Genomic DNA, 12198 nt, shown 5'->3' with positions numbered 1-12198 from the left:
GATGAAAAATATACAAAAGGCGAATTCCAGAGACTTGATATGAACGAATCTAATCTCTAAAATCCGGGTTTGATTTTAATGACGAAAACCCGCAAATATTGATTACTTGGGATTTAAGTCGGAAATTAAAAGTGATAAATTATAAAATATGCATTAAAATTATTATACGAATGAACAATGAAGAAAAAAAAAAGAAAACAGAACAAAAAGACGAATCAACGAAGAAAGAAAGAAGAAGAAAAGCAGAAACTGCGACAGCCTCATGAAGAGGTACAACAGATGCTGCGTTTCTTCTCGACGTATGTCTTCTGTTAATCCGTAAAAATGGTTTGATAAAAGGGTTTTATAAATCGGTTTTAAACATGTTTTTGACGTAAATCTTACAATAATTTATACAATAAGAAAATACAATAAAACATGGGATTTACACCCTCAGACTTACATGTTTGACGATATGAGATTGACTAAGTTAACGATTAGTGATTGCTTGTATGATGAAAGTGCCCTCGTAAGAGGAATTAAACTAAGTTGATTGAGTGGAATTGGTCAAATTGGTCGGTCATGCAAAACGAGGCTGGTACTCAGAAGGATCCGAGCTTACGTGGTCAAAAGTTCAAGCACGTAGACGCCAATAAGCAAAGAGCACGGTCCTAGAATGCAAAGGGAGAAGAGAAGGGCGGACACTCGCGTGAGAAATATAAGGAACGAAGGTCCCTATTTATGCTAATCACACGGAGGAATTATGGTAAGAATAAGATACGGAAGGAAAAATCCGGAAATAACCAACTTAGGTTAAAACACGGAAACTTGGACAAAAAGAAAACCTTGACAAAAGACGCAGCAGGTGCTGCGATCCTTCAAAAGGCGCAACACTTGTTGTGTCCTTTCTCGGGTAGTTTCCTTCTGCGCGAGAAAACACGTTTGACAGCCTATCGTATTTTAGGCAGAACTTTCTCTACAAGACTCTGATTAAGGTGATTTCGGTCGCGTTTGAAAGCTAAAAGAAAGACCTAGAACTTTATGTTAAAGAGGCCTGGCCCAAAAAAGTCGTTATCACCTCGTAAAACGGGACTAAAGGTCGGATTATCATTTTAGCTAAATGAAATACACATTTTGTAATGTAAACTTTGAGTTTAGCCCAAAGAAGTGACATGAGACACAAAATGAGATATAATCTTAACATTTTATGACATCCTAACCTTAGGTAGACAAGCACATTGCCTTTGACTCGAGATTTGACGGTTTTAGGAAATGAAGACGGTTTTTGCACCGGACTCCAAATGTACTCTAATTACTGTCAAAACGACCGTAATGATACCTAGGTGATAACCAAGGGGTAGACACAAGTATTTGAGCTATCACTTGACGATAAACTTATGAAATGTCATAAATCGTTCCGTGTACCAAACATACGGCCCAATCAGCACCGGGTGGTTTGCGGGAGGTGCAGAAATGAGGTATCCACAAGTATATCAAAGGTCTTGGTTGGTTCATTGAATAGTCTAAGTTAATGAATAAAGTAGTACATGTATCTCTTAATGATAAGGATTGGAATCATGAAAAGTCATTCTAGAATTTTCTTATGTCTAGTATAAATACGCATGTAATGGTTGATGCAAAATATGAGTTGAGTAATATAAAATATAGTATTCTCTTCTACATCTCATACTCCATTTCTCTCTATAAAATTCCAGCCACTATAATGAATATTTTTACTACCTTCCGATCCTAACAAGTGGTATCAGAGCTAGGTTTTCTGAAGGTAGTTCAAGAAATATAGTTTGTCAATATGGCGAACTCGAGTGATTCATCCCCTATTCTAATATTTGCCGGTGAGAATTATGACCATTGGGTCATGAAAATGAGAACAATCTTTATTTCCAAATATTTGTGGGAGTACGTTGAAGATGGGTTTGAAGACCCGAAGACATAGCGGCTTTGAATGATGCGGGAAAGAAGAAATTGAAGGAGGATAAAAGAAGGATGCGAAGGCTCTTTCACTTCTCTAACAATGTGTTTCAACGGAGTTGTTTTCAAAAATTATGAGAACAACTATCTCTAAAGTAGCTTGGGAGATTCTTCAAAAGGAGTTCCAAGGCGATTTAAAGGTAAAAAATGTCAATCTTCAAACTTTTAGGAGAGAGTTGGAGAATTTGAAAATAAAAGAATCTGAAAGTATTAAAGATTATTATACTAGAGTGATGGATATTATTAATCAAATGAGAGGGCTTGGTGAAGTAGTTGAAGATAGTAGAGTTGTTGAAAAAATTCTTGCTAGTTTGCCTCCTAAATATGATTATATGGTGTCTATTATTGAGGAAACTAAAGATATTGCTTCTTTAACTGTTCAAGAGTTGATGGGTTCATTAAAGGCTCATGAGAAAAGGTTAGAAAGACACTCTGAAAAATCAATTGAGAGTGCTTTCCAATCTAAGCTCAGTATTGGGTCGAAAGAGTTTGAGAAAAATGGTGAAAGTAGTGATAAAAAAAGGGGAGAGTCATTTAGAGGTGGTAGAAATGGTGGCGGTCAAGGTAGAGGTCGTGGTAGAGGCTGTAGTGGTGGAGGAAGAAATAATTTTGAAGGTGGTAGACAATATTATGAGCGAAGAGGAAATTCACAAAATCCTCAAGCTTGTAAGATTTGTGGAAAAAGTGGTCATAGTGTTGAAGATTGTTGGTTCAAAGGGAAGCCAAAGTGTTATCGTTGTCAAAAATTTTGGCACAAGGAGAAGGAATGTAGAGTGAAAAATCTGCAACAAACGGCAAATTTTATGGAGGAAAAAGAAAGTGAAGGAAATATGTTTTATGCTTGTCAAAGTGCGACAGAGTACAAGAATGATGTGTGGTACTTGGATAACGGTTGTAGCAATCACATGACGGGAGATAAATCAATTTTGTGGCTATGGATACTTCCATAAATTCACAAGTAAAGATGAGAAATGGAGCTATGGCAAAGGCGCAAGGAAAAGGTACGATTTGTGTGCAAATAAAGAAGGGTTCCAAGTATATTCATAATGTTTTGCTTGTCCCGGAGTTGGACCAAAATTTGTTGAGTGTGGGACAACTTGTGGAGAATGGATATGTGGTGATTTTTATGGATAATTATTGCAAGATTTATGATAAAAATGATACACAATAGCTGGTTGCTAGTATCAAAATGGAGAGAAATCGAAGTTTTCCGCTTATCTTCAAATATGGTGAAAATGTAGCCTTAAAAGCTCATGTTCTTGAAGATTCGTGGTTGTGGCATAAGAGACTTGGGCATTTGAATTTCCATAGTCTCAAGATGCTTCAACAAAAGAACATGGTTCAAGGTCTTCCGAAGATTGAAGAGGTTCATAAATTTTATGAAGGATGTGCACTTGGGAAGCATCATTGTGAATCTTTTCCGAAGGGTGGAGCTTGGCGTGCAAAGGAGAAATTGGAGTTGATTCATACGGGATGTGTGTGGTCCAATGGAGAATCCGACTCATCCCAACAATAGGTACTTCATTCTCTTTATTGATGACTATACTCGCATGACTTGGGTATATTTCATGAAACAAAAATCTGAGGTGTTTTCCATTTTTAATAAGTTTAAGGCTCTTGTTGAAAAACAAAGTGGCCATGTTATTAAATTTCTTAGAAGTGATAGAGGGAAGGAATATAATAACAAGGAGTTTGATAATTTTTGTGAGGATGAAGGCATTGATAGGCAACTCACTGTTCGTTATACGCCGCAACAAAATGGGGTAAGTGAACGAAAGAATCAAACCGTGGAAGAAATGGGCAAGTCTATGCTTCATGCGAAAAGATTGCCAAAGATTTTTTGGGGTGAGGCTGTAAATACGGTCGTATACTTGATCAATAGAAGTCCAACAAAGGCCTTATGCAACAAAACACCATTTGAAGCATGGAGTGGAAGAAAGCCATCTTTGAGACACTTGAAGGTGTTTGGATGCATTTCTTACTCTCAAGTTCCGAAAGAAAATAGAACAGAGTTGGATGAAGCAAGTGAAAAAAGTAACTTTATTGGATACAGTTCAATGTCGAAAGGGTACCGAGTTTGGAGCTTGAAGGACAACAAAGTTTTGATCTGCAGAGATGTGTTGTTCGATAAAAATGCTTCTTGGGATTGGAAGAAGAAGGGTATTGCAAATGGTGAAGTTCTTCAAGATAATGATGAATCGGATGTTGAAGAAGAGGAAGAGGAAAATGATGAAGAAGAAGATCATTCAACTCCAAATGGGAGTCCAATAGATAGTCCTCTAAATTCACCAAGTAGTTCTTCGACAAGTACAAATTCAAGTTCAAGGTCATCTTCTCCATGTTCAGCGGGAACAAGGGCAAATTTGTAAGATATGTACGCTAGATGCAATTTTTGTGTCTTAGAACAGAAAATTTTGAAGAAGCTTTCAAGGAAGAAGATTGAAAAAAAGCAATGGAAGAAGAGATTCTTGCCATTGAGAAGAATAAGACTTGGGAGCTAGTTGAGAAGCCAAGTGACAAGGAAATCATTGGTGTCAAATGGGTATACAAAGTGAAGTTGAATCCGGATGGTTCTGTTAAGAGAAAAAAGGCAGGGTTGGTGGCTAAAGGCTATACACAACAGCCCGGAGTTGATTTTAGTGAAACTTTTGCACCAGTTGATAGGTTTGATACTATTCGAGCACTCATTTCCATAGCAGCCAAAAAAATCATGGAAGCTTTATCAATTGGATGTAAAATCTGCGTTTTTAAATGGAGAATTGGAGGAAGAGATCTACGTGGAGCAGCCACAAGGTTTCTTACAAAAGGGGGAAGAGAGAAAAGTGTACAAGTTGAAGAAGGCATTTTATGGGTTGAAGCAAGCACCTCGTGCTTGGTATAGCAACATTGAATTATTTTGCTCAAACGGGATTCGAGAAGAGAAAAAGTGAGCCAACATTATTTGTGAAGGTTGAAGGTAAATCTATTCTCATTGTTGCTCTTTATGTGGATAATTTGCTTTATACCGGAAACAATGAAAAGATGATTCTTGAGTTCAAGAAGGATATGATGAAGAGATATGAGATGAAGATATGAGCTTGCTACATCATTTTCTTAGTATGGAGATTTCTCAAAATGAAGATGGTGTGTTTATTTGTCAAAATAAGTATGCTGAAAATATTTTGGCAAAGTTTGGGATGCTTGATTGCAATCCTACTACAACACCTCTCATTGTGAGTGAGAAGTTAATGAAAGATGATGGTGGGAAAAAGGTTGATGCCTCTCTCTATCGGAGTTTGGTTGGAAACTTGTTGTATCTCACGGCTACACGGCCAGATATATTGTATGGTGCAAGTTTGTTGTCAAGATTTATGCAAGATCCAAGTCAAAATCATTTTGAAGCGGCAAAGAGATTGTTGAGGTATATCCGAGGCACTACAAATTTTGGCATCAAGTATGATAAGAGTCCAAGAATCAAGTTATTTGGTTATTGTGATAGCGATTGGGGAGGTTGTGTTGATGATATGAAGAGCACCTCCGGCTATGCATTTTCTCTTGGTTCGGGCATGTTTTCTTGGTCATCAAAGAAACAAAAATCTGTGGCTCAATCATCTGCCGAAGCTGAGTACGTTTCAGCTGCAATAGCTACATCTCAAGCTATATGGCTGCAAAGAATTTTGGAAGATATTGGTGAGGCTCAAAAGGATGCTACTACAATTTTTTGTGACAACAAATCCGCAATTGCAATGGCAAAGAATCCAGTTTATCATAGTCGCAGTCGTCATATTGCGATCAAACATCATTTCATTCGTGAAGCTATTGAAGAAGGTGAGATCGAGCTCAATTATTGCTAAAGTGAGGAGCAAGTGGCGGACACTTTTACGAAGGCACTTCCAAGGGAAAAGTTCCAAAAGTTGAGGGAGCTTCTTGGAGTTGTGGCAGCACATTAAGGGGGAGTATGTTGACTAATGTGCATTCATAGTATATCAAAGGTCTTGGTTGGTTCATTGAATAGTCTAAGTTCATGAATAAAGTAGTACATGTATCTGTTAATGATAAGGATTTGGATCATGAAAAGTCATTCTAGAATTTTCTTATGTCTAGTATAAATACCCATGTAATGGTTGATGTAAAATATGAGTTGAGTAATACAAAATATAGTCTTCTCTTCTACATCTCCTACTCTATTTCTCTCTATAAAATTTCAGCCACTATAATCAATATTTTTACTACCTTCCGATCCTAATAAAATATACTCCCTCTTATTCACTCAATTTGTCCCTTTCATTTTGTGCACAAGAATTAAGGGAGGGATTAAAAAATGAATAAAGGACATGGTGGACCAAGGTGAATGGAGAGAGGAAAGTAAGATTAAGGAAATTTAAGTAGACATGCTTATGCTAAGCTTTCCCTCCAAAAGATTAAGACTTGAGATTACATTGATAATTTCCCATTGGAGTACTTGATTAAAAAAGAGTACAAATACAGTACATTACCAGTTTTTTGTTCTACATATGATTACAGTACTTGATAATTTTTTGGAGTTCTACATCTGACATTAAAAATTTACACTTCATAAGAAAATTACACAGTAATTGAATTCTAAAATTAATAAAACAAGTTTGCTAAAAAAAAAAATTGACAAAATATTGTTGTTGGATTTGGACTTCAGATTTCAGTAAGGATCTTCTTATACCTTCATTCTCATTCTGGAAGTCCATATTGAATAAGCAAATTGTCAAACTAAAGGACACCAAGTGCATTATTCATTCAAATTTGGCACCAAATTCATTTAAGGAGCCAAAATGAAAATGGCTCTAAAATTTGCGCCCAAATTTTTCACCAAATTTAAACTTGTGCAAAGTTCAAGTTAGCTATAAATAGAATAGTGGCAACTAAAGTGATCATTTATACACAAACAACCAAAAAAACACTTTCCTACAATAATAAATCCACATAAAACAGCCAAAAAATATGATTCATCCACATTTATTTCTCACAAACAGCAATAAATGAAGACTAAAAACTTGACAAACTTAGAAAGAAGTAAGATTTCTCAAATTTTATTGTTAAGAAGCAATAATGGAAAGATCCAAAGGGGTATAATGCTAGAGGTTGCAGACCAGTTCAGTGTTTGTAGGAAGAGTATCACAAGGATCTGGAATGAAACAAAGAAGCAGTTGGATGCAGGCCAAGCAGTAAATGTTAACAGCAAATTGAAAGGCAAAAAATGTCATACAAGGCAGGTTTTTAATGTTGAGAAGTTCAACAAAATCCCCCTTTCAGAAAGGACCACTCAACATAGTACTGCTGAAGCTTATGGGACTAGCCAGTCAGTAATATCAAGATGGGTAACAGATAAGACAATACTTTCTCACACAAATGCAATCAAACCTCAGTTGAATGACAAAAACAAACTTGAGAGATTGTTTTTCTCTCTTGGACAGCTACATTATGATGAGGTATGTAAGCAAGTGAAATTCAATGATCAAAGTATTGTTATTCACATGGATGAAAAATGGTTTTACTTAACTCAGCCTAGTAGAAGGTTCTACTTATCTAAATCAGAAAAAAAAAACATATAGAAGTGTTCAGTCCAAAAAATTTATAGGAAAAGTAATGTTTATGTGTGCTGTTGCCAGACCAAGATATGGGTCAAATGGTGAAGTTCTTTTTTATGGTAAGATAGGTATATGGCCCTTCATAGTTGAAGTACCAGCTAAGAGAAATTCTAGGAATAGAGTTGCAGGTACAATGGAAACAAAATGCATAGAATCAATTAACAAACAGGTTGTTAAAGATATGATACTCAAAATTGTTATTCCAAAGAATTAAGGCAAAATGGCACGAAAGTGAAAATAAGCATATTATCATACAACAAGATAATGCACGTCCACACATAAAGAATTCAGATCCAGATTTCAAAGCTGAAGCAAACAAGGATGGGTGGAATATTGAGTTAAGTTGTCAACCACCAAAATCACCAGATTTGAATGTCTTAGATTTGGGTTTTTTCAGAGTTATTCAGTCACTTCAGCAAAGAAAAAATGCTTACAAGTTGGATAAACTTGTTGTGGAAGTTAATAATGCTTTTGAAAAGTTGGAGGTAATTAAACTCAATTATGTCTTCATAACACTACAAGCATGAATGATAGAGGTTTTGAAAAGAAAAGGAGGAAATGATTACCCCTTACCACACATGCACAAATCCAAATTAGCAGCTCCAGGCTTATTGCCTGACTATCTAACTGCTGATTTGAACTTGGTGCAAGAGTGTATAACATACTTGAACAATGTGGGTGATGCTTCTAGCATAAAAAAATTGGTTCATGCAGTGAAAGCACATTATGCTGATATAAATGAACCTGTTGGCAACATTACTGAACCTGTTGAGTCCAGTAATGAACCAACAGGAGCATTCTTCAGTGATATGACATATGAACATGTTGAAACATGGATACAGGCTAATGCATTAGTTGATGCAAATGTTAATGCAAATGTTAATGCAGATGCTACTGCAGATGCTGAACTTGTTGGTAACATTACTGAACCACCTGGGTGCAGTAATGAACCAACAGGATCATTATATATTGACCTCACCGAAGATCAGGTTCTAACCAATGAACCTGTTGAGATGGTTCAGTAATGCAATGCTGTGGTTTATTTATTTTTTGCTAAAAGTTATGCAGCATATTATGAACATAAATGCTAGATCAGATTGGTCCATATTTTGTCAAAAGCAGAAGAACATGTTTTGCAGTTAAGAAGACCAAGCTCAGAATACAAGCAGACTCTAAACATCAGCAGATCAGCATATTTTGAAGATCAGTCAAGCAACAGAAGAACATGTTTCATAATTTGTGTATTTTGATGCTTATTTATGAACTTTGCACAATGTTTAAATGTAAACTGGGACACAAATATTATGAACATCAGATTTGACTGCAATTCACTTGGCGTACAACTTTAAAATTCAGTAGCTCAACGAATTCAAGATCCCAATCACTTAATGCTTGCATAGCCTCATCACTTTGAGTTATGGTGGCTTTATGCATGCAGTAAGTGATTTAGGGTCAGATTTTGCCCTCAATAACAGATCATTGGGCATTAGTCCATTTTAACAAAGGAAATATACCCAAACTGTAATAAAGAATCATCACTAGTCCATTTTTACGAACCCAACCAACAAAAACATAAAAAAAAACAATAAAATTATGGATCTAAAGAAATTAACCTCCCTTATTCTTCAAGGAGCACCTTCATAGCAGGTAAAAAATTGCACATCTCCAATAAAGCCATTCTTTTATACTCCGGTGTCTCATATATTGCCAATTTCTTCCTAGTCCTCTCCTCAACATCTTCCTTAAACCAAATGTTAAAAGCATCTTGCTCAGTCAAGCACGTATGGTAAACAAGTTCAGGTTCAGTCTCCATGCATGTCTCAGGAACAACCTCAACATCAGATTCAGGAACAACCTCAGATTCAGGGACAACTTCAGAAGATGATGAATAGTCATCATACGAATCAGGAACGATCTTCATTGACATGCCTTCAACATGTGCAATACTCTTCTCCCTATCGACATAACATCAACAAAAGGAGGTTCATAGATGTTGAATAAGCAAGGACCATCTTCAATATCGGAGAAAAGATGAGTCAGATCTGGAGATTTAGAGTCAAATCGTGAGGATTCATTGTGAATTTGAAGATGCGACATGTTGATGATCGGGTTTTAAGAGATTGGAGATCACAGATGAGAAGCGTGTCTCAGATTATGATAAAGACGATTTAGGGATTATAGAAAGATGAGAGGAAGGAGGCGATGAGAGGAAGGAGGCGATGACAGAGACGATTTAGGGTTTTCTGGGTTGGAGATGAAGAGATGAAGAGACGATTCTAGAAAGATGAAGATGAAGGAGGCTGCTAGGGTTTCGGGAAGGATGAGGGGATTATATGGCGGGAGTTGGGTTGATAATTGGGTTGTTAATTGTTTTGGGCTGGATTAGTTAGTGTTAGGTGGGCTTAATTAGATTTGGGTTATGTTAAGTAAGTGGGTTAGTGAATGGCAAATGTTGTAATATGCAAAAATAGACAAGGATAAGATGGTAAATTCACAGCTTAAAAACTTACCAAAAATGAAAAGAGGGACAAAAACCCGACTAGCTTCAATAAGGAAAGAGGGACAAAATGAGTGAATAGGAGGGAGTATATGGGATTCATTCCCATGCTTGAAGCTTTCATCTCATATAGACTTTAATCTAGTGAAATATGGGACAATATCATCATTACCTTGTGAGAAGTCTGTCAATTTCTTTTGAACACTGTAAATTTGCGCAAAATTAGATTGCCCAAATCTCTCCTGGAGCTCGTCCCAAGCATCTTTGGCTGTATTGTTGAAGAGAATGGAATCTGTAAATGTAGGAGACACAAAACTGAGAATCCAAGAAAACACTACATCGTTGCATCTTTGCCAACTTTTAGCAGTAGGTGTGTTTGCCGCTGGTTTAGGAATATAGTCATCTATGAAACCTATCTTATTTTTCGCATATAGAGCAATTAACATTAACCTTCTCCAACCGCCATAACCAGATACTAAAAAAGACATTGGCGACAAGTTTACCACCAGGAGTTTCTGACAGATGAATGTAATGTGAATCATTCACATCAACGTTGTTGTTATTATTTATGGCTTCTTCCATTTTGGCATATTGTGATATTCTTGATTGAGAAAGTATGAAGATTAAAGAGAAAAAAATAAAACAAAACTGTGATAAGAATTGTATGCGGAAGCGTGAAAGAAAAAACTAAGTAGAAACAGGATCAAAAAGATCATGCTCTGATATCAAGAAGAAATTTATGGATCTTCATGAATATAACAGATGAATCTATGAATATGAATGAAAGAAGGCATGTTTGAGTATTATAGAGATATAATGAATCTTGCTGTAATTGTATTTGATATTGAGAGTAGAAATTCTTAATTACAAGTTGTGACATACGTTGAGTATATATATACTGGAAGTTAAACCGACTTTGTGGTTTGAATAACAAAATCTAACTAATCTTCAACAACTTATTAACTGTAGTTAAGTAACTAACTATCCTGAGTTAGTTAATCTAGACTCTTATATTCTTACACGAATTCTATATGAAAACCTATCAACAATGAGGAAAGTCCATTCATAGATAAGAACGATCCTCTAAAAACCACCATTGTTAATGCTCATAATTAAGTGAGTTTGAATATTATCAAAAAAAATGAAGAAACACATTTCCTTTAATATGGCTGAGACATGACCCCTGTTGCTTAAAATTATGAAGGTGGTGTTTTTACCGAGTAGAATATGGACTAGTGAAAGAAATCGTAAAAAATAGAGATGACTCAAGTTACAAATGGACTTAGTCCATAATTTGGTGAATAAAATTGTTGTTTATTTGATATGTTTTTATATTAAGAATTAAGAGTAAAGAGTAAAATGAAAGAAAGTGTGAATTCAAATGTTTGAAAAATATGGATGTTACAGAGTAATTTATCGACGATCTTTAACACGACCCGTCTCCTAAGAGCATTGCAAGTAAGTCTCAAAACCGCAGCCCAAATCAAAATACAAAGCCCAACTAAAAAGATTCCTCACCCAACAATTTCAGATTAAACCAAGTTACCAAGCTTCTCTGCATGAGGTGGCAATCGGGTCACTCGGGTCGGTTTCGGGTCGGGTCAAAGCGGGTCGGGTCATATCGGGTTCGGATTATGGCGGGTCAGTGACGGGTTCGGGTCGGTTCGGTTCATGTCGGTTCGTCTTCGGGTCGGGTCATCAACGGGAGGCAAGTCGGGTCGGGTCATTAGCGGGTCAGTGTCGGGTCAGGTTATCAGCATATATTTTATTTTATATATTTCGTTTTAGATGGTAATTTTATGTTTAAATAATAGGTTGAGTTAATAATTGTAATTTTAAGTGAAAATAATTAAGATAAATGTCAATTTGGTGTTATTTAAACCATTATTAAGCTAGTTCATTATCGGGTCATCTATCGGGTTGAGAAAATATCGGGTCACGGGTCGGGTCGGGTCGGTTCAGGCCGGGTCGAGTTCGGGTTGAAGAAAATAAGGTTGTTATCGGTTATCGGGTCGGGTCGGTTCAGTTTCAGTTCACCCAATTTTCGGGTTGTATCGGGTCGGGTTTCAGGCGGGTCGGATCGGGTCAACTTTTGCCAACTCTATGCCTTGAAGAGCAAGACTAAACCAGAAA

The 12198-nt window shown here is 36.4% G+C and overlaps 2 protein-coding genes across 2 annotated transcripts; both read left to right on the top strand.

Annotated features, from left to right (window-relative positions):
* The first annotated feature begins 2042 nt into the window (after positions 1 to 2042).
* Positions 2043 to 2918, top strand: LOC141614589 (uncharacterized). Its single transcript, XM_074433336.1, has one exon. The coding sequence runs from the start codon at positions 2043 to 2045 to the stop codon at positions 2916 to 2918; it is 876 nt and encodes a 291-aa protein (XP_074289437.1).
* A 2148-nt stretch (positions 2919 to 5066) lies between these two features.
* LOC141614588 (secreted RxLR effector protein 161-like) lies at positions 5067 to 5801 on the top strand. The gene has a single exon (XM_074433335.1). The coding sequence runs from the start codon at positions 5067 to 5069 to the stop codon at positions 5799 to 5801; it is 735 nt and encodes a 244-aa protein (XP_074289436.1).
* Positions 5802 to 12198: the final 6397 nt, after the last annotated feature.

The sequence above is a fragment of the Silene latifolia genome, chromosome 11 (genome assembly GCF_048544455.1).
Source record: "Silene latifolia isolate original U9 population chromosome 11, ASM4854445v1, whole genome shotgun sequence".
NCBI lineage: Eukaryota > Viridiplantae > Streptophyta > Magnoliopsida > Caryophyllales > Caryophyllaceae > Silene > Silene latifolia.
Note: the sequence above shows the minus strand (reverse complement) of the source record. Positions and strands in the feature narration are given on the sequence as shown.